The 23,099-nt window shown below is 32.9% G+C and overlaps 5 protein-coding genes across 5 annotated transcripts; 4 read left to right on the forward strand and 1 right to left on the reverse strand.

Moving 5' to 3' along the window:
* The first annotated feature begins 5,030 nt into the window (after positions 1 to 5,030).
* On the forward strand, positions 5,031 to 7,066 carry LOC105789994 (zinc finger CCCH domain-containing protein 66). The gene has a single exon (XM_012617358.2). It carries the CDS (start codon positions 5,036 to 5,038, stop codon positions 7,049 to 7,051), a length of 2,016 nt encoding a protein of 671 aa, XP_012472812.2. The 5' UTR covers positions 5,031 to 5,035; the 3' UTR covers positions 7,052 to 7,066.
* Positions 7,067 to 8,429: 1,363 nt separating this feature from the next.
* LOC128042923 (gibberellin 2-beta-dioxygenase 8-like) lies at positions 8,430 to 11,262 on the reverse strand. Its single transcript, XM_052634383.1, has 5 exons — positions 11,229 to 11,262; positions 11,088 to 11,160; positions 9,837 to 9,935; positions 9,454 to 9,760; positions 8,430 to 8,621 (listed from the first exon to the last, which is right to left on the reverse strand). The coding sequence occupies exons 1-5, from the start codon at positions 11,260 to 11,262 to the stop codon at positions 8,430 to 8,432; spliced, it is 705 nt and encodes a 234-aa protein (XP_052490343.1).
* An 802-nt stretch (positions 11,263 to 12,064) lies between these two features.
* LOC105793499 (cation/H(+) antiporter 4) lies at positions 12,065 to 13,676 on the forward strand. The gene is made up of 2 exons (XM_012622404.2): positions 12,065 to 12,457; positions 12,537 to 13,676. Exons 1-2 carry the CDS (start codon positions 12,065 to 12,067, stop codon positions 13,674 to 13,676), a joined length of 1,533 nt encoding a protein of 510 aa, XP_012477858.2.
* Positions 13,677 to 16,321: 2,645 nt separating this feature from the next.
* LOC128042924 (cation/H(+) antiporter 4-like) lies at positions 16,322 to 18,857 on the forward strand. The gene is made up of 2 exons (XM_052634385.1): positions 16,322 to 17,302; positions 17,733 to 18,857. Exons 1-2 carry the CDS (start codon positions 16,322 to 16,324, stop codon positions 18,855 to 18,857), a joined length of 2,106 nt encoding a protein of 701 aa, XP_052490345.1.
* Positions 18,858 to 19,458: 601 nt separating this feature from the next.
* LOC105793045 (cation/H(+) antiporter 4) lies at positions 19,459 to 22,876 on the forward strand. The gene is made up of 3 exons (XM_012621988.2): positions 19,459 to 19,701; positions 19,807 to 20,805; positions 21,743 to 22,876. The coding sequence occupies exons 1-3, from the start codon at positions 19,459 to 19,461 to the stop codon at positions 22,874 to 22,876; spliced, it is 2,376 nt and encodes a 791-aa protein (XP_012477442.2).
* The last annotated feature ends 223 nt before the right edge of the window (positions 22,877 to 23,099 follow it).

A 23,099-nucleotide genomic window follows, 5' to 3' on the forward strand; every position in this document is an offset into this window, starting at 1 on the left:
ATATAAAAAAATGGAACTTTATAAGAGTGTTGGATGAAATTAAAACAATACTTTTTAAGAACAGAGATTAAAGTATTTATCTTTCTGTCTGTCTTGTTTAACGTTCCCTACTTGCAGATTTTACCTTTTAAAAGTAGTTTAATCATAGTTCCCATAACCCATAAAAAGCTGGTTTTTTTTCCTTTCTGTCTCTGAAAATGATAGAAATAACGAATATATAAGGTGAAATAAAATAAAATTATGAGATTTTAAGTTAAAATCTTAATTTATGTAAATGTATGAATTTTATTAAATTTATTCTTACTTACCACTAAAGTTAAATTTATACGTGATCATTGCCAGATCACTTGGTTCACTTAAAAAGTGATAAAGTTTAGACAAAAATATGGATTTGATGCTATTTTTGGGCCGGGTCGAATTTACAAAATGACAACAAAATTTACTATTTTGTTGTTGTTTTAATGCTATTTTCTTATTTTTTCTCCCTATTTTGCTACCATAACATTATTATATTACTATTATTTTGTTGTTATTGTTTGAATATTGTATAATACTTGTTTTATTGTTAATTTTGTTATTATTTTAGAGACATTTGCTTGTTAAGTTGCATCTATCTTAGTGTTATTTAAGTATACATATTTTTAAAATTTATTTTCAATTTATTGAGAAATATTTATTTTAATTTTTAGTAATTTTGATGTATTATATATATTTAAAGAGTATATAAAAAAATTAATATTGGCTGGGCCTGAGTTTTAGCATTTTTATCCGGACTAAGTTTGGGTAAAATTTTAGGCCCATTTTTCAGGCCCACCCGGCCTGATCCATGAGCACCTCTAAGTTAAATTGTTTATTTAATTTTAAAATTGAGAGACAAAATTTAATAATTTTTTTATATTTTACTTTAATAGTTAACAACAATAAGTTAATTAATATAAGATTAAAATTAAATAAAAATGGTTATTTTATATAAAAAATTCTTTTACGATATTATTTTTATTTTTCAAGTTTTTATTTCATTAATTAGAAATAATTTTTAATATTTATAAGTTAAATTAAAATAAAATATATGAAAGAATTTTTATTATCAAATTATGCTTTCATATTATCAAAATTAATATAGAGTGGTAAAAATTAATTAAAATAAAATAAAATTCAATGGCATAATAGTTGAATAAAAATTTACTTATGGGCAAATATCAATTGAAGCAAATATAGTAAAAATTTCAATATCCCCTAGTACGATAGCAAATTTACACTTTTAACTCTAAAACATGAGTAAATTATTGTTATATGTTAAAATTTGGTGTCTTATATATAACGAACAATAAATTTAACCTTAATTTTTTACGCTTTTATTCAATTTAACTCGTACTCTTCTATTTGGAACAAATTAAATCTCAACCTTTTATTACTAAGTCGTCACTCTTTTGCATTTCTATTTTTTTAATTGTTATAATTTTAATGAAAATTAAAAAGTAAAGATTGAAAAGTTTTTTCATAATTTTTAAATTATTATTTTGATATGATGTATAAGATAAAATAGTACTATTTCAATATATATATAAAAAGCCAAATTCAAATAAAAAAATGGGATCAAATTAAATAAAATTATAAACCGTAACAAATAAATTTGTTTTATGCCTTATACATAAAACATCAAATAAATATATATTTTTGAAAATTAATCTCATCATAAGTTCCTATAATATCATATCTTTTTAATATAATATTTATAACTATTTATAACCTCACCTCAACTTATAAATTGGAGGATAATACGCTTCAGTGTACTCGAACATTCATTCTCATGACAAGGTTGGTCATATCGTCCGCTATTCTGTTATTTTGTCTTGATATATATACCACTCGAAATTCTTCCATTCGTTCTAATAAATCATTTACCCCCTTAACAAGTTATGATCTCACGTGTAATTATTCAACAAGTTATCTGCCTCTATACAATCCATCTCTAAGATTATCTTCTTAACTCCCTTCTCCCATGCTAGCTTAACTCCCTCAAACCCCCCTCACAAGTTAGCTTCCAACACTGGGCAAATCCCTATTTTACGGGAAAACCCCCGTAGCAACACCTCCCATTGTCCATGGCCACTCCCCCCAAATGTTACTAGTAAGTCTAGATTGAGAAACATAGTTGTTGTGATTAAAGTAACAATATGAATTATATATAAAATTATTATCGCTTGAATATAATTGGTTGGATAAAATGATAAATAAGAAAAATACACATCATCAATGATAGTAACTAATGGTTTTATCAATTTAGACTTATTGATACCGTTTTAAAATAGATGATAAAATTATACTAAATTAAAGTAAAGGGATTGAATCCCAAATTTCAACGTAATAAAAGGACTAAAATCAGAATTAGACCTCATTCATAAGGTATTTAAACACGGAGTTAATGATTTAATTAAATGAATGAAATACCCACAACCATTTAGCAACTCAGCTTTAAGTTGTTGTACCAGCTGAAATGAATGCTAAAATACATTCATTTAATAAATTTTCATAACACAAGGACTTGTTAGATATTTTTATCAGTTCTTTAAGGGTTATATGTAAATTTTGATTTGATGTAGTTATGTACATAAAATTTTTATCGTGTTTCAAATACATACATAAAACTTTAATTTTGATTTAATTATGCATTTTAAAAATAAATACATTTATCCATTAGTGTAGCAAAAAAACATAATTATTGTCTTAATTTATGGATTAATGTTGAGTATAACAATAAACTACGTTACATATTTGAATAAATAATTTAATTTCGAGCTGTAAAATAATAATATTAAAAGAAATTAGTATGAAAATGCTATCATTGATTGGCCCGCTGGAGCTAAAAAGAAGATCCATGGGGGTAAGGAGGGCAGGTGGATGTCTTTCAAACGTCTTAAGCATCACATGTGACTTTTTGACTGTTATATGCTGATGTGACTCGTAAAAGTTATGAACATATTAGTATATTTTCTATTATTTTTGCAGACGTTGGATCCATCTATTTCTGTCTTATCAAGCGTTACTTTAACTTATTTTTTGTTATTTTTTTTAATAATTTGAATTTTTGAATGCAAATAAATATTTCATCGTGATTCTTTAAAAAAAAATATACATACATACAATGATAAAATGTTAATTTAATATACTAGAGTAGCGCGGGGCAAGTAATTATCATGGTCGCTTCGTATCAATTGTCTAAAATAAATTCAATCCGTCTTGCTCCGTATTCACTTTTCAAAAGAAAAAACTCACTTCATTCGGAGTGGACTGATTTAGAATTCATCGAACAGTATGAGTTTTGCCATCCTTATGTTGAACTGGTTTTTTTTTTATAAAATTAAAATATTTTTAAATTTAAATTTAAATTTTATTTTAATAACTTATTTATTTTGAACCATTTGGATTAAGAATTAGTAGTCTAACCAGTTAAAAAATTTATTTGAATAGAGAATAAAAATAATTTTGATGAAATAAAAATAACATTGATAATGACATTAAAATTAGAGGTGAAATATTCTACGATAAAATTCACCAAGACATTCATAAATATATATTAATTAAATATTTATAAAACAAATGGCTAAAAAATTAATTTTGAGAGCTAAAAACAATTTCAGATTTAGTTAATAATGACCCAAAACTCTATTTACCTCATATACACTCCTCAATTTATAAGCACATAATGCACGTCGATATGTCCAACATTTAATCCTATTGATATGGTCGAAAATTATGAATGAAGAGCACATCTAAAAAATTATGTCTATTGTAAACGCTTTGACTCTAAACAAAAGATTTATTTATAGTTTACTCGATTTTTAATATTAGTTTTTATAATTATTAATTGTCTAATCTAAACAATTGATTTTTAAACTTCAAATCAGTCTAATTATATCCATAAACTATCGAGATTATATTAATTAGATCTTTTCATTACTAAAACCGTTAATTTAATTGTTAAATGACAAGTTAGATCTTATGTGACATAATTTAAAATAAAAAAATATTTAAAAATTTTAGTTTAGACATTTTCAAAGTTTTTACAAAAGTTTTATTGTTCACTTTTGTTTTTTCTTTCCTATTTTACTTTAGCTTTAGTTTTTATCTTTAAAAGTTATGAGAAAAACCGTTTTATTTATTTACATGTTTCATTTTAAATTTAGCTACATAATATTTTATGTGTTATTTAACCGCTTTAATATCGAAAGGACTTAGTTGATATAACATCGATAGTTTAAGATATAATTTAAATTTTTGAAATTTGAGGACAAATTTAAAATGAGAATTATAATTTGAGGATGTCTAATGCAATTAACTTCAATTATACCATACTAATTCAATTTGAAAAAACAAAACTAAAATTAGAGCATTTTAACTTTATAGATGTTAATATTTGTAAAAACATTTTTTTGTTAAAATAAGAACTGCTCTGCTATGTAAAAACAACTATCCAGCCACCTAGTTGTGTTATAACTACCTTACTAAAAAAAATAATTACTTTACTAAAAATTATCATATTTATATGTTAATTTTTTTACATCATTCATCAAATTTTATAACTTTTTTCTTCAGAAAAAAAAAAAAAAACAAAGCCAAAAAGCCCCTGATTTGATTGTGTTTCTGCTATTGTTCTCATATTTGTGTTTCAAAGGTATTTTTTTTTACATTTTGGTCCTTTGATTGTGTGCTGTTTGGTTGGTGAGAAAATGTGTAAGAAAAAAATAGTAACTTTGAAGTGTTTTTTTATTGTTGGGTAGTTAGTCTTAAAAATACATATTGGTACCATGTTTGGACATTGGCTGAACCGCATTTGTCTTGTTTTTATTTATTTGTTTTCTATGTTTTTAGTTTTATAACTAATATTCTATTATAGATTTATGAAGTTTATAGGGTTTTAGGGAGTCACTTTTCTGCAATTCTCCCCTTTTTTATGTCAATTGTAGGCTCTGCATTTTTATTGTTAGAAATTTATAAAATTTTCTTCTCAGAATCGAAGAGAAATTTAATTACCATGTGCAGTGTTGCAATGGGGAAATCAACTCAAACCGGTGGGGCCACACAAAATTTTTCCGATTTGCTGGAGTTATCGGCTTCGAATGATTTGATCAGTTTTAGGATTGCTATTGAGGAAGAGGGTCATGACATTGATGAGCCTAGCTTGTGGTACGGAAGAAGGATAGGTACGAAGAAGATGGGGTTTGAGGAACGGACGCCTCTTATGATTGCTTCGATTTTCGGCTGCAAGGATGTGGTAAATTATATCATCAAAAGCGGCCAAGTCGATGTCAATAGGGCTTGTGGTTCCGATGGAGCCAGGGCTCTCCATTGTGCTGCTGCCGGTGGTTCCTCTGGTTCACCTGAAATTGTCAAAATCCTGCTCCATGCTTGTGCTGATATTAATTCTGTTGATGCTAACGGAAACCGGCCTGGTGATTTGATTGCTCCAGCTAGTTGCAACTCAGATTGCAGCTCGAGGAAGAAGTTGTTGGAGGCTTTGTTGAAAAGTAATGTCGATGGAAGAGAGGGTTTCCCCTTCCGAGTAGGAAACGAGATGGATGTGTCGGAGGTGCAAGTAAATTCGATCCACCGAGTTTGGAAAGATGGAAATGAGAAGAAAGAGTATCCCTATGATCTCACTCTTCCTGACATTAAGAACGGGATGTATGGGACAGATGAGTTTAGGATGTACACTTTCAAGATCCAACCTTGCTCGAGGGCTTATTCTCATGATTGGACCGAGTGCCCTTTCGTTCATCCTGGGGAGAATGCAAGGAGGCGCGATCCTAGGAAATATGCTTACAGCTGCGTCCCTTGCCCTGAATACCGTAAGGGATCTTGCAAGCAAGGTGATAGTTGTGAGTATGCACATGGTATTTTCGAGTCTTGGCTTCACCCTGCCCAATATCGAACTCGTCTATGCAAAGATGAGACTAACTGCAACAGGAGGGTTTGTTTCTTTGCACACAAGCCGGAAGAACTTCGTCCTTTGTATGCTTCAACAGGTTCAGCATTGCCTTCACCTAGATCATACTCAGGTTCCGGGATCGAATTTGGTTCAATGAGCCCGCTTGCTCCAGCTTCTCCATCTGTTATAAAACCTTCAACATCAACACCACCCTTGACTCCTACCGGGACTAATTCTATAGGCGGATCGATGTGGCCGAACCAGTCTAGCATCGTACCTCCTACGTTGCAGCTTCCTTTCAGTAGGTTGAAAGCTGCACGTACTGCTCGGGGTAAGGATTTAAACATGGATAAACTCAATTTGGAAACTCACCGTCGCTTTCAGCAGCAGCAGCAACAGTTGGAACAATCTCCGACCAGTTGGAACAATCCCTTATCCGGGGAATTAAACAGGTTTGGAGGGGTGAAGTCGACTAGCCTTGACGATATTTTCGGATCTTTAGATAGTGCTAAGCCCCAGTTACAAGGACTTCCGCTCGAGGCTGCTTCACCTCAGCTACAGTCACCAACGGGAGTTCCGAAGTGGCAGAATCTTAACCAGCAGCTCCGTGCTAGCTACCCAACGAACCTAGCATCCTCTCCCATAATGATGTCTCCAACCTTCGGGGTTGAAACATCCGGGCCAACTGCAGCATCAAGTTTAAGTTCAAAACGGAGCCCAAGCGTCATCGAGCGTCCTGCTGGAAATCGTAATTCAGGGTTTTCTACGCCAGCATCACCAGTTGGTGCAATGCCTCCCAACCTTTCGGATTGGGGTTCCGTCGATGGCAAACTAGACTGGGGTATACAGGGAGAAGAGCTAAAGAAACTAAGAAAATCTGCATCTCTTGTGTTCCTAAACAACGGCAGCAATTTGTCGAATACAACACGCTCACTATCATCAACTAGCGAAGAACCAGAAGCGTCTCGGGTCCAGCCTGACATGAACGGGGGCACCCATTCCGCTGGTCAGGTTAGACCTGAGGACCAGAAGCAGCAGAAATGTCGTAACACTGGGAATTCTGATATGCTCATTGCCTGGATGGAACAATTATACAAGGACCAAGACCAAATATTGAACTAAAACCGAAAACTAGCCCCTCCCTCCATTACCTCCTAAGTTTAATTTTTTTATTTATTTCTTGGATGGAAAATGGAAGCAAATTTAGTATTTATTTATTTATTTTTGTTTCGACTTGTATTTAACACACTTGTATTTATCATCACCTTACACTTGTCTTTATCTATTTTATTTTATAATATAATAATAACAACTAATAAATATCTTTTGCTTATTATTTAAGAAAATATACAAATATATTACAAGTGTATTTTCATGTATTTTACACATGTTTATTATCAATACCATACATTTGTCACTATTTTAATATAAAACCATAATAATATTTATATATATATAATACATAATCAAAAAATCTTCCCATTTGCCGCCTCACCTAATCAAATAGGCATAATTTCCTATTTAATCCCTTTATTTTATTTTAATCTATAATTAAACTTTTACCCCTAATTCAATTTAGTCATTTTTACTATTTTCTCTAAGTTGAGCTAATTTCACTTAATTAAAGCCTATTTAAACATACTACAAAACTCACAATTACTCCTAATAATTATTTACGGACTTAGTTTACTAAGACAGAGGTCCGATAATGTAATTTTCCGATGCCTGTGAATTTTGGGTCATTACAGTACTATTCGAAAGTTTTAAATTAATGTACTATTTAAAAGTTTTTAAAGTCATTGAGTTTGGGATTGTTTTAGTTTGAGTTGTTTGAAGCTCGGATCATTTTAAGTTCATGTTATTCAAGTTTGGATTGTTGACTTTTCTATGGTCAAATCAAATTGAATTAAAATCATATTTGGCTTGATTGAATTAAAGGTAAAAGCACCATAGAAACCCTTGCATTAGGAGTTGGATTACATTTTGTTCTCTTTACTAAAAAAATGATCAAATTAGTCCATATATATTTAATTAAAGAGCAAATGGGTCGTATATACAATTACGTTAAATCAAAGAATTTGGTTAGTTTTAAATTTTGTGTTTTTCTTTTATAAATTTAAAATTTTAATTCTAACCAAATGTTAGTTGTTAAATTTGTTAAGTTAAATTTGACTGTTTTCAAGATTTCATATAACAAACATATTATCGATGTGTAAAATATTATGTCAACTTGTTATTTCCATATAATCCTCATCGAAAATATCACATTATTTTAACTAATAGATTCAACAACGATTGTTTGAGTCAAGACTGAAATTTCAAAATTGAAATCCATAACTTACTGGTCAATATCTAATTTGATCTAATAGATTTAATTGATATGATCATTTGGATCATGATTAAAATCTCAAATTTCGAAAAAGAAACTAAAATTAAGTACATTAAAATTCATGAATTAAACCAATATACATATTTAATACAAAGACTTGTATAAAAAAAACTAAGCATTTAGCTTGAAATTATCAAGGCCAACCCTTAATCCCAAGGTCTCTATTTCCTTTTGAGCTTGTGCTTGAAAAGATTTGTAAGTAAAAGGCTTGTACTTTGAACTTTGAATGGTACAATCAAATTGTGGAAACACAAAATAATTTATTGAGATTCGGTCCTCTTTCTTTTTCACCTTTACTCTATGCTTTCGCACTTGTGTATAAGTAGTTGTTTATGGCCTGATTAATGCAAAATTTTCTCATCAAATCTCAAAGGAAACGTGTTAATTTTGATCCGAACTTGAAAACTAGACTCAATTGATTTGAATTTAAATATGATTCGATCCGATTTGATTATAAAACGTCAACAACATGAACAAGATCGAAATGGACTCTAATTCAAATTGACCCAAAACCAAAACGACATGAACCGGAATTCGAAATGATTTGAACTAAAAAAAGATTATATAAAAAAATTATCATTTTAGGGGTCAAAGTACAATTTTACCAAATACTAATTTAAAATTTTATAAATTTTAAAAAGTCAAATTTTAAGTTTCTAATTTTAGGGGGTCAAGGCCTTGCCACCCATGGACCCAACTTGAAAAATTTTGAATCTTGACTTAAACCCAAAATGATACCAAAAAAAAAAAAAAAACCAAAATGATACAAACAAAAAAATAACCAAAAAATTTAGAAATTGAATTGATGCCATCTAAATTAATCCTAGACCAAAAATCAACATGACTTGTCCAATTGACAAGCATATAATAGGCTTAAATTATGATTTAACCCTGAATTATATTTATTTTCTCACTTTGGTATTTAAATATTTTTTGTTTCACTTTAGTTATCATTGGTTTTATTTACCCTCAAAAGAAAAAAAAAGTTACTAATAAGAACATAACACATGGCACATTTTTATTGGATGTAGTAATTTTGGAGTAAAATGAGATGAAAATTATAGTTTATGTATAAAAATAAAACAAAAAAAATTTAGGTATTGAGAAAAAAATTAGGAGCTGCATCATATCTCACAAGGTTGATGATGAGGGAATCAGCTATGGGTTTAACATGGATCCATTTGTTATCTTTGAAAACTTGTAGTCCTCCGAGTTGGTCTTGCTTCAATATCGAAAGAACCGTGCTATTTGTATGAACTCCAACTCCCCAAGCTTGGTTACCTTTAGGGATCTGTGGGTACCGATGAACACGTATAAATCTAGTCAATTCCAACAAATAAGATTTCGATAGTCTCGAATCGAGACCAAGGTTTTTCGCCATGGATTCGTATATGGTTCTAGCAAGCCTAGCTTGGTGCCTTCCATATTCATCAATTAAACTCCTAACCCAACCACAAATATGAATGAATAAACTGTAAATTTTATACATTGTCAATGAATAAGATGATAACAGTTTACGTGAAAGAGTCAAGAAATGGATCTTTGAACTCAGATTCTAAGAGCCCAACGAGAGGAAAATTAATTATTTCGACCCAATTGCTAGTATTTAGCACATTTCTTTTGCATTAATCAGGCCATAAACAATTACTTATACACAAGTACGAAAGCATAGAGTAAAGGTGAAGAAGTAAGAGGACCGAATCTCAATAAATTATTTTGTGTTTCCGCAATTTGATTGTACCATTCAAAGTTCAAAGTACAAGCCTTTTACTTACAAATCTTTTCAAGCACAAGCTCAAAAGGAAATAGAGACCTTGGGATTTAAGGTTGGCCTTGATAATTTCAAGCTAAATGCATAGTGTTTGTGTGTTTTGTGAAAGTTGATTTTATTTTATTTATTTTTTAAAATTTAAAATTTAATTATAATCTAAATGATAGCAATTAAATTAGTTAGATCAAATTTTGATATTGGTCTCGTAAGTTATGGATTTAATTTCGCTTCTCTAATTGGATTTTTAAAATTTCAATCTCAACTCAAACAATAGTCATTAAACCCATGAATTGAAATAACATCATTTTTTTTTTAGTAGTACTATTATGTGGAAATAGAAACATAACATGACATTACATATGTGATAATATATTTATCGTATAAGTTTTGAAAATAGTAGAAATTAATTTAACAAATTTAACTGCTATCGTTAATTAGGATAGAAATTTCAAATTAAAAAAATACAAAATTAGAATGGATGAAATTGAAATATAAAATTGAATTTGCAAGAGAACATAAAAAAATATGTTGAGGGATATAATAATTAGATTTTTCTGCTTCAATTTTACATTTTGAAATAAATCTCAAAATTATATATGAAATTAGGCGTCATTTTCAAGTGGGTGTTGGGTATTGAAATAGATATAAATATGTGTAATATAGATATATTTAAATAATTTTAAAGAATTGGTTCAAATATTTAGAGAATCGAACTTTGATTTAATGGAATTATTCTAATATTATTAGTTTTTTTTGTTGTTGTTATTATTTTTACACTTGAGTCGAAATATTCATAAATTTGTATAAATATATCAAATTTGTTAAATAAAAATAACAAATTACTGTTTTCAACATTATCAACACTACAATTTATTGTTACTAGTTCAAAAAACAATTTATTGTAACTAACGTAAACATTCGACTTAATTTCCTTTCTTTATATTCTTCACAAAGAGAAAATTCTATGAAAAGCATTAAGCCTTCGCACAATTCCTTACCTCACATCCAATCCTATCAATACGCTACAACCGGCGGCAGAAACTATGGGTGACGCACCGCCACCGTATCTTCCTTACGGAAACAAAACGCTCGAAGTTTGTGTTCCGGGTGAGGTAGACTCAAAGGGTATATGGGAAAACCTGTCGTATCCCTCCGTGTTCCTCTCCTATCCATTGCCGCGTCTCGAGTTGCAAATCTTATTGACATTTTTGTGTAGTCATATCATTTATCTTATCGTCAAGCCACTTGGAATTACATTCTTTGCCACTCAAATGTTTGTAAGTTATCATCTCTTTTGATAAATTTGTGTTCGGAATGCATGCTTTCATCGGAATTGGATTAAATTTTTTTTTTTAACATGTAGGCCGGTTTGCTGTTGGGGCATACAGTATTGGGAAAACTAGACACAATCAACGAATTGTTGTTTCCTCAGGTATCAGGCATTGAAATCATTGATACCACGGGGCTTTTCGGTTTCGTCATATTTTTGTTCTTAATGGGAGTGAAAATGGATTTGAGGGTAGCGTTTAGGTCGACGAAGAGAGCCGCGGTGATCGGTTTTATATCCATTTTAGCACCTATAACCGTTGGTTTAATGATTTTCGCGGCCTTCAAAAAGCCTGAACAAAGCAAGGAGGTAAACTTGGAACGTTTACTCGGAACAACCATTGAATCGTTGACATCTTTTTCAGTCATCGCTTGCCTCCTCAGCGAACTCAATATCCTAAACTCCGAGCTCGGAAGATTAGCACTATCAGCGTCGGCCATCGCAGACGTGGGCACCTTGATCCTCGTCTTTGTCTTTTCGTCCATGGCAAAATGGGCCAATGCACCATCAGTAGCCGCAGTTAACACGGCGGCATCCATTGCTTTTGTGGTTATCCTCTTCTTCGTGTTCCGTCCGATAATGTTTTGGGTAATAAACACGACACCCGAAGGAAAACCGATTAAGGAAGTGTACATTGTGCTCATAGTAATGGTGGCTATAGGGTGTAGTATATTCTCTCATTTCTTCGGCGATTCACCATTAATCGGTGCTTTCGTCTTTGGCTTAGCCGTTCCAGATGGTCCGCCGTTAGGTTCTGCCTTGGTAGACAAGCTTGAATGCTTTGTCAATGGTGTTTTTCTCGCAGTCTTCACAACCACATCAACAATGCGAGTCGATGTGAAATCGATGATGGAGAATCAATCTAGATTCCTATTTAGTATCATTTTTGTTTGTGTAACGTTCCTTGCAAAAGTTATATCTTGTTTTATAGTCACATTTTGGAGCTTAATGCCCTTAAAGGACTCATTGGCATTTGCTTTAATCATGAGCAGCAAAGGGATTGTGGAATTATCATATTTCTGCAGTTTCATAGATAATAAGGTACAGATCGAAAACTCGGTTGAGTTCGAATCTCCATCGTTTCGTAAATTAAACACTGAATGTACTTTTTCATTTGCAGATTATGTCCAAAGCAACTTTTAGTGTCTTGGTACTCGGTATCCTTGTAAATTCAACTATGGTCCCACTCTTGGTGAAGTTGCTTTACAACCCGGATTCGAGAAGATATGCAGGGTATGAAAAACGAACCTTAATGCACTTAAAACCCGATTCCGAGCTTCGGGTTCTTGCATGCACTCATAGATCCGAAAACGTCTCCACCATCATCGAGTTGCTTGACCTTACATGTCCTGCGAAGGAGAGTCCTCAACTTGTTTTTGCCCTTCATATTGTTGAACTAAAGGGACGTGATTCTCCTGTGTTTATAGCTCACCAAAAGAATGGAAACAGTGCCCTAAGTTCTTTAGAAAACATCTTTGCTTACAATCAATACGAACAGAACAATTGGGATTCCGTTACAGTTCATGCTTTCACGGCAATCTCGCCGCCTAAGCTCATGCACGAAGATATCTGTATTATGGCACTCAACAAGCAAACGTCTTTTGTAATCCTTCCCTTCCATAGGAAATTCTCTATTGACGGATCAATCGAAGACGAAAACAGTGTGATGCGGAACGTGAATTGTAGTGTCCTGGACCGAGCACCGTGCTCGGTAGGGATCCTCATTGACAGCAGGGTAGCCGATAGGGGAAGGAAGACATTAAAGACATCATCAAGGATGCCAACCTGCTCAATCGGGATGCTTTTCATAGGCGGGAAAGACGATCGGGAGGCTTTAACGTTAGCCAAAAGGATGGCACGTGACCCTCAAGTGAATCTGACCGTGATCCGTCTCATTGCTGATCATCATCATTCCGGGAATATCATGGACTGGGACGGCATACTCGATTCCGAGATTTTGAAAGATGTTAAGCAAAAAAATGAAGTTGGTAACAGTTGCAACATAATGTATGCGGAAAAAGTTTCCAACGACGGGCCACAAGCCGCGGGGGTCATTAGATCGATCGTGAACAACTACGATTTGATCATCGTCGGTAGGCGATACGGGGTGGAATCGGTACAAACGATGGGTTTAGCGGAATGGTGTGAATTCCCTGAATTAGGGGTGGTCGGAGATCTCCTTGCATCAACGGATTTAAATAGTAGTGTATCAGTATTAGTTGTACAACAACAATATTATGTAGAGCTAGGTAGACATTAATTAAATATGTATAATCCATCGCATCGATTCACAAATAAAAAAAAAAATTCATCATACATCTCTAAACTATTATTTTTATTCTAAATTGATCCCCAAACTTCTAAATATTCTAATTACATCCCCAAACTATCAATGTTATATCAATTAGGTCATTCTATTATTAAAACTATTAACTCAATCATTAAATGATAGATCAAATTTTATGTGATATAATTTAAAATGAAAATTGTAAAGAAAAGTAAAATTTTACCACGTAAATTTTAAACGTTAAAACTAAAAATAAAGTAAAAATGAAAAACAAAAGAGAGAGAGAGAGAGAGTGAAAGATGCCTCAAAACCAAGATTTTTACTGCCTTCTTTTTCTTTGAACTTTGCATTTTAAACTACGCCACATAAGATCTAAAGTCGCATTTAATTGTTAATTTATCAAATTTAGTAATAAAATGACCTTTTTAATATAACCTCAATAATTTAAAGATGTATTAGAATATTTCAAAATTTAAAAACCCACTTTTAGAATAATAGTTATAGCTGGAAGATGCATGATGGAACTAAGTCAATTTTATTTTAATTTTGGCTTGTTGTTGTTTTTATCTCGAAAGCCTCGAGCTCAAACAAATTAAACTTGATTGTTGAATTCAATGTTAGTGCCACTTGCACATTCTATTTCCATCATTCATAACGACTCACTTTGTGATTAGATGGCTGCAAATTCCGTGAACATCTTTCTATGTTTTTTTTAGGAAGGTCAGCAAAAGTTACATAAGATTGATTTTGATAAATACCAATCAAGTAAGGATTTTTATTTGAAGAATTTAAGCAGGGTAAAGTGATTAGATTTGAAGAGATTCAATTTCGTCAAAAGAGTTTTTACATATTTGATGCCTCACACCAATAAAATATTACAAGCTTATAATACCTATATATAAAAAGGCTTGATTATGCATCTCTTATTTGTTCATTGACAGCAACTTGTTTTAATACAAATACTTTGTAAAGAAATTGTTTTTGAGGTTCATTTGTTCAAGATCTTAATTGATGTATTGGGTGTAAGGTTGTAAATGGATGAGTAAGTTAAACTTAAATAACGACTTGTAATGTTAAAATATAGTGAATTATTCTAGTCTCGCAAATGTATAAACTTTTCCAATTGCCTAACCATCTTTGCTCATTGCCATGGGAGTCGGTATTGGCCGATATTGTTCCAGTCCTAAATCAATATCGAATAGTTTATGTTCTGTTATGATAATATTTTTTTGCGCATTTCAACCATTTTGGTGTGTTTCGGCCTATTTCAGTCAATACCAGCATGTATTAGTACATACCGGCTTGCGTAGATTGGTACAAAATTTTGATATTTTAAACCAACTTTTGAATTTTGTATCTTAACCATTTTAAATTTTCTATAATTACATTTAAAATTAATAGTTATTAATTTAAATTATTGAACCTAATTAATAATTACAAAACTTATATTAACATATAAATATGTTTATAGGGATGTAATTAAGATATATTTGTCTGTCTGTATGATATATAATTTATTTATTTTACCAAAATAATATGTAATTTATTAAGAAATAAAAATTAAACTATAATTATATTTTGGTTTTGTTTCGAAGAGAAGGATCCAATTATTCAGAGCAAACATTATCCTTACCCTTATTTTAAGAGATTTGAGGCTGCCGTGTAAATTATAATAATGATGAGATAAATGATAAATTTTATACACTTGAAGAAGCCTATAACTAGCCAATTGATTGGCGTTTTAGAGTGAGTGATTGTAACATTACGGTATTTTGTTGGGGTTGTAATTATTCGTTGTGTAAAGGTAGAAACATTGTGGAATAGAATAAGATTGGTGATTCTGAATTATTTTAACAAATATCACGTGTTAATTTCTCGTATAATTTATCTGTAAAACTACCTTATATTGAGATATAAATTTTAACATTTTACAGTGATAAAATCGAGTTTAGTGACTCAATAAACTAAATTTTAAGTAAATATGTCGGAAATCTAGTTGAAACAACTAGAAATTGTTAACATTAACAAGAAAAACCCAAAATTTGTTGCTAACTTGAAATTTTAACCCGATTGATTAACATTGCAACAATTTCTTTTAACTTTCTTACTTTGCATTCTAAAAAAAAATTTCTATGTGAAGTATTAAACCTTGCATTGTTCTTTCCCTTATCATTCAATACATTCTCTTCATTAATACCATTTTAATCTTAGCCACAAGAGACAGCCAGCGGCAACCATGGTCGAAGCACCATCACCGCTTCCCCACCAAAATGACACATATGAGTTTTGCATCATTTTACCTCCCAGAATAAATTCAGCTGGTATCTGGGAAAATCTGGCTTACCCGTCGACGATGTTGACATACTCATTGCCACTTCTAGAGATGCAGATCGTCATGATATTCGTCTCCTCTCATCTCATTTATGCCATCCTCAAGCCTCTTGGAATCACCTTATTCGCCTCACAAATTATTGTACGTTAATCAATCACTTACCCCCCACCCCCTCTCTCTCTATATATTCTTGAGTTATTATGGTATGGTTCATGAAATGCATGTCAAGTAAGTGAAACCTAAATTTTTTTTTTACTAGGCCGGGCTCATCTTGGGACCTCCAATAATGGGGAAACTAAACGCATTCAGGAACATATTTTATCGTCGAGAGTTAGGTGTAGAAATGATCGACGCTGTATCAGTATTCGGTTTCACATTATTTATATTCCTAACGGGAGTGAAAATGGATGTGAAGATGGCATTTAACTCAACAAAGAAATCCGTAGTAATTGGAATCATATCCCTTTTATCTCCCATCGTGGTCGGAATAGTGCTTCACAAGACCTTCAACGAACATAAACGAATGAATGATGTAATAAAAACCGAACGAATAGTCGGAACATTGATCGAATCAACAACATCGTTTTCGGTCATCGCCTGCGTTCTCACCGAGCTCAAGATCATAAATTCTGAACTCGGACGACTCGCTCTATCGTCGGCCTCCGTAGGTGACTTGAGCACCTTGTTTCTAGTTCACATAATTTCATTATCACAAGATTGGGCCACGTCACCATTGTTGGCTCTACAACGCGTACTTGTGGCTTTTCTTTTCATAACAGTCCTTTTCTTCGTGTTTCGCCCAATGATGTTTTGGATCATTAAAAAAACACCAGAAGGAGAACCAATTGAGGAAGTGTACATCGTGGCCATCCTGATGGTTGCTATAGGATGTGCTATATTTACACATTGGACCCAGCAAGCACCTTTAATCGGTGCTTTTCTCTTCGGCTTAGCCGTGCCTGACGGTCCGCCACTAGGGTCGACGTTGATAAACAAGTTCGAATGCTTTGTCAATGGCATCTTTCTTGCTGTCTACATAACAGCATCGGCAATGAGGGTTAATCCGAGGAAGATGGTGTCGAATCCACCCAGAGTCAAATTTTCTATAATTTCATTTTTCTTGACATTCCTTGCAAAATTTATATCTTGCTTCATAGCATCTTTTGTGAGCTTCATGCCCTTTAGGGACTCCTTGGCTTTTGGTCTCATTATGAGCAGCAAAGGGGTCGTGGAGTTGGCGTATTTTTCTACTTTCAGAGACAATTGGGTAAGTTGTCCTGTTTAGCATAATGATAAATCTAAACTTTTAATATTTTGAGACCCAATCTTTTCAGTTAAATTTAATTATTAATCTTTTAAAAAACATTAAATTATTTTTTAAAACTGACTAAAACATCACTTATTTTTATCTATGCTAGTATAGCAATATGCGTCACAATCCAGATAATTTAGGCTAGCATGATATTATTATTTTTATATGTCACATTAATAAATAATTAAAAAATCATAAAAAATTAAAAAATAACATAAAATACTCTTTAAGTTATTTAAATATTTAACATTTTAGTTCATATTTCCCTTAAAAATCATTAATTTGACTCATTTTCTTGAAGGTGAAATTTAAATGCGAAAGTAATTAAAAGTTAAAGCCTAAATGTATGATTATGACAAGCTCTAATTATGCTTTTCATTTGCAGGTTATATCAGAAGCAACTTTTAGCGTGGCGGTCTTTGCCATTCTTGTAAATGCAACTGTAATCCCACTCCTAGTGAGGTTCCTTTACGACCCAGTTTCAAGAAAATATGCAGGATATAAAAGACGGAACTTAATGCACTTAAAACCCGATGCTGAGCTACGGGTACTTGCATGCATTCATTGGCCTGAAAATGTCTCAGCCATGATCGATTTGCTTGACCTCACATGCCCTATGACAGAAAGTCCCAGTGTTATTTACGCCCTTCACTTGATCGAGTTAATGGCTCGTGATTCACCGGTGTTTATAGCTCACCACAAGCATGAAACTAACACCAACGTCGGCGGTTCCTTTGAGGACATCCTTGCGTTCTATCAATACGAGCAGAACAATTGGGGTTTGGTCACAGTTAATGCTTTCACAGCAATCTCACCGCCGAAGCTCATGCATGAAGATATTTGCACTATGGCTCTTGACAAGCAAACATCTTTCATAATTCTCCCTTTCCATAGGAAATGGTCCGTTAACGGGTCTGTAGAAGCAGAAAACAATGTGGTACGGAACGTGAATTGTAGCGTCTTGGACCGATCACCATGCTCGGTAGGGATCCTCATTGACCGTGGTGGGAGGCGGAAACCGATGAAATCGTCGTCCTACTCTGTTGGGATTCTTTTCTTAGGTGGCAAAGACGATAGGGAGGCTTTAACGTTGGCGAAAAGGATGGCTCGAGACCCTCGAGTGAAGCTAACTGTGATCCGTCTCATTGCATATCAAGATCGCAGAGATGTCTTAGACTGGGACACGATAATGGATATTGAGATATTGAAAGATGTTAAGCAAAATAATGGAGTACTTGGTAATGACTGTGACATCATGTATGTAGAACAAGTATCGGATAGCGGATCACAGACTGCGAAGATCATTAGGTCGGTTGCCGACTATTATGATTTGATAATCGTCGGTAGACGCTACGGAGTGGAGTCGATACAATCAATGGGTTTATCAGAATGGAGTGAATTCCCTGAGCTAGGGATTGTCGGAGACCTTTTTGCATCTACAGATTTAGATAGCAGGGTATCTGTATTAGTTGTGCAACAACAACATTATATAGCTGAAAGTAGACATTGATTATGATTATCTATTTTTGGTTCATACTTTTGTAGGAAATAAAATTTAAGATTCTAATCTTAAAAATAATATTATTGTACAATCATAAATCCTAAACGAATATGAAAAATAGCCGCAATTAAATCGTTATTAGAATAAAAATGCTTAAAAAGTAAATCATGTTAAATTTGTTAAATCAAGATTAAATTGACCAAATATATAAACAATAAAAGTTATATTTATTATTATACCAAAAATATATATACAATTGTCGAAAAAATATTGACCGTGTTTGGCAAATTACTGATTGTAGTGGATGATTTGATCAAATTAATATGTGTAAAATGATAAATAAATATACGACACAAATAAGATATATAATTCTGGTAATTTTGCAGGTACCACCAATTTTTTTTTTCAGGTGGCCGAAAATCTAGTTGAAACAACGAGTATTTATTGAACATTAATAAGAAAACCCAAAAATAGTTGCTAATTTGATATTTTAATTTGCATTCTAAGAAAAATTCTACGTAAAGCATTAAACCTTACATTATTCTTTCCCTTATCATCCAATTCCTTCCCTTCATTAATACCAGAATCTTAGCGACAGTCAGCCGTAGCGATGGCCGAATCATTGCCTCCGCCATATCTTCTCTACGAGAATGCAACATATGAATTTTGCTTCGTTTTACCTTCCAAGGTGAATTCCGCCGGTATATGGGAAAATGCGACTAACCCGGCCGTGATTTTGAGTTACTCGTTGCCGTTTTTGGAGCTGCAGTTGGTCATTATATTCTTGGTCAATCTTCTAGTTTATACCATCTTGAGGTCTATTGGTATCACCTTATTTGCCTCACAAATGTTTGTACGTTAATCCATCACCTACTCTCTCTCTCTCTATATTTCTTAGCCTATTATGCTTCATGAAATGTATGTCAACTAAATGAAACCTTGTTTTCTTTTTTACTAGGCCGGCTTTATCATGGTCCCTATATTCAAACAAGAACAAATCATGAGAATATTCCAGTATCAGAAGTTAGGTATACAAATCATGGACACTGCATCGTTGTTCGGTTTCACATTATTTTTCTTCCTAACAGGAGTGAAAATGGACATCAAGTCGGCATTCAGGACAACAAAGAGATCCCTAGGGATCGGCATCGTATCCCTTTTATCTCCCATCTTGGTCGGTGGAGCTGTTCAAGTAACCCTCAGACAACCTAATGAACCCGAACACGTAAGAACCGAACGTCTAATCGGAACACTGATCGAAGCGTTAACATCGTTTTCGGTCATCGCTTGCCTACTAGCCGAGCTCAAGATCTTAAATACCGAACTCGGACGACTTGCCCTATCGTCGGCTGCTGTAGGCGACTTGAGCACCTTGTTTTTAGTCCGCATAATTACGTTTTCACGACATATTTCCTCATCCCCATTCTCGGTTTTAGTACGAGGAGTGATCACGTGTTGTTTCATAGCACTCCTTTTCTTTGTGTTTCGTCCATTGATGTATTGGGTAATTAAAAGAACACCCAATGGGGAACCGGTCGCGGAAGTGTACATCACGGCCACCACGATGGCTGCTGTAGGGTGTGCTGTACTTACACATTGGACCGATCAATCTCCTTTAATCGGTGCTTTTCTCTTCGGCCTAGCTGTCCCTGACGGTCCGCCGCTAGGGTCGGCATTGATAGACAAGTTTGAATGCTTTACCAATGGCCTCTTTCTTTCGGTCTACGTGACATCATCGACAATGAGGATTAGATTACAGAAATGGTTGTCGGATCCGTCCCACGTCAAATTTTCTGCCATTTTTGCTATCGCGACATTCTTTGCCAAACTAATACCATGTTGCATAGGTTCATTTTTAAACTTTATGCCTTTTAGGGACGCCTTGGCTTTTGGTCTCATTATGAGTAGCAAAGGCATTGTCCAGTTGTCCCATATCTGTACTTTCAGGGACAATAAGGTAAAATCTAAATTAAATTCTTTTTTTTACTATTTGATATTTAAATTATTATTTTTCGTCTTGGTTTACTTTTAAAACAATCAATTTACCAGTAAAAACTTCACATGTGGCTTATTTTTATTGGACGTAGATAATTTTTTTTTTGTAAAATGGGGGAAAAAAAGTTTTATATACGGTCAAGAGTTAAATCATGAGTAAAATCTTAAAAGGTCAAATTTTATATACGGTCCCTATACCATGTTTCTTTGGTATAGTTGATCTCTATAATATAATTTGATCATTTCTAATCTCTTAATTTTCAAAATTACATTTTCAGCCTTTAAACAAACATTTTTTTAAATATGCAAAAAAAAAATTCAACCATAGAAAATGTTAAATTATATATGCAAAATCATCTAGTTCAAAAAAAGCCACGTCAAATATTTGATGGAATAATGGAAAGTTGAGCGTAGGTTTCAAAATACACATTTCAGAAAAAGATTAATATGTTATTTGATACTTAAGTTTGTTTTCAATGTTTAATTTGGTATTTAAAGTTTTTTATCCCAAATTGGTACATGAGTTTGGTTTCAATGTTCATTTTAGTATTTAAGTTTTTCAATTTGATACTTGAGTTTTTCTTCATCCCAATTAAGTACATGAGTTTCACTTTAATGTTCCATTGGTATCTGAACTTTTTTATGTCCCAATTAAGTACATATGATTTTTAATAAAGCATATATGACATTCATTGCACCATATGATGTTGTTTCAAAATTTAAACCCTTGTGAAAGGTAAATAATTTAGAAATAATCAAATTATAGTAGAGACTTAAAATTTTCAAACAAACACTCTATAAGGACCTTTTATACAATTTGACCAATCAAAAACTTAATTAGAATCTCCCAAATCTTTTTGATTGTTTTGTAAATCTCTAATTATCTTTTTCATTTGTAGGTTATATCACAAAAAGTTTTTACCGCCATGATCTTTTGCATTTTGGCAAATGCAACTATAGTCCCACTCCTGGTGAGGTTCCTTTATGACTCAAATTCAAGAAAATATGGATCATATGAGCAACGGAACTTAATGAACTTAAAACCCGATGCTGAGCTACGGGTTCTAGCATGTGTTCACACACCTAATAATATCCCAGCTATGATCTGTTTGCTTGATCTCACTTGCTCTACGAAAGAGAATCCCAATGCTGTTTATGTCATTCACTTGATCGAGCTAAGGGGTCGTAATTCACCATTGTTTATAGCTCACCACAATCAAGAAACTAGCACCGCCGCTAGCAGTTTCTTCGAGAACATCATTCCGTTCTATGAGTATGAGGGGAACAATTGGGATTTGGTCACGGTTAAAGCTTTCACGATAATTACACCACCGAAGCTCATGCATGATGATATTTGCACAATGGCTCTCGAAAAGCAAACATCTTTTATAATTCTTCCGTTCCATAGGAAATGGTCAATTGATGGATCACTTGAAGAAGAAAATAATGTGGTAAGGAACTTGAATTGCAACATCTTGGACCAAGCACCGTGCTCAGTCGGGATCCTAATCGATCGTGGCAGGATACAGAAATGGATGAAGCCGTCATCATCATCGTCTTTCTCAATCGGGATGCTTTTCTTGGGCGGAAAAGACGATAGAGAGGCTTTAACGCTGGCAAAAAGGATGGCTCGAGAACCTCGGGTGAATCTAACCGTGATCCATCTCATTCCGTATCAAGATTGTGTGAACGTTGTATACTGGGACACGGTGTTGGATACCGAGATGTTGAAAGATGTTAAGCAAAATATTGGAGTACTTGGTAATGGTTGTGACATAATGTATTTAGAAGAAGTGTCAAATTGCGGAGCGCAGACCATAAAGCTCATTAGGTCAATCGCCAACAATTATGATTTAATGATCGTCGGTAGACGCTACGGGGTGGAGTCGGTGCTATTGACGGGTTTATCAGAATGGAGTGAATTTCCTGAACTAGGGGTTGTCGGAGACCTTTTTGCATCCACGGATTTAGATAGTAGGGTATCTGTATTAGTTGTGCAACAACAACAATGTATAAATGTAAATAGACATTGATTACTTGGTTGGTATTAGCATTGTTGCTAATACAAGTCATATTCTAATATTGTTAAAGTCATGACGATTTCATCGTATTAAAATGCATGTGCAACTTTTTTTAATTAAGTTTATTTTATTCCAAATAATTAGATAACGCAATCTCTTAATTTAGTTTCACTTTGAATTCATTATTTAACCCAATTAAATAAATATCCAAAATGACTAAATTAACTCAAGATAA

Source organism: Gossypium raimondii, chromosome 8, assembly GCF_025698545.1.
Source record: "Gossypium raimondii isolate GPD5lz chromosome 8, ASM2569854v1, whole genome shotgun sequence".
NCBI classification, from domain to species: Eukaryota; Viridiplantae; Streptophyta; class Magnoliopsida; order Malvales; family Malvaceae; genus Gossypium; species Gossypium raimondii.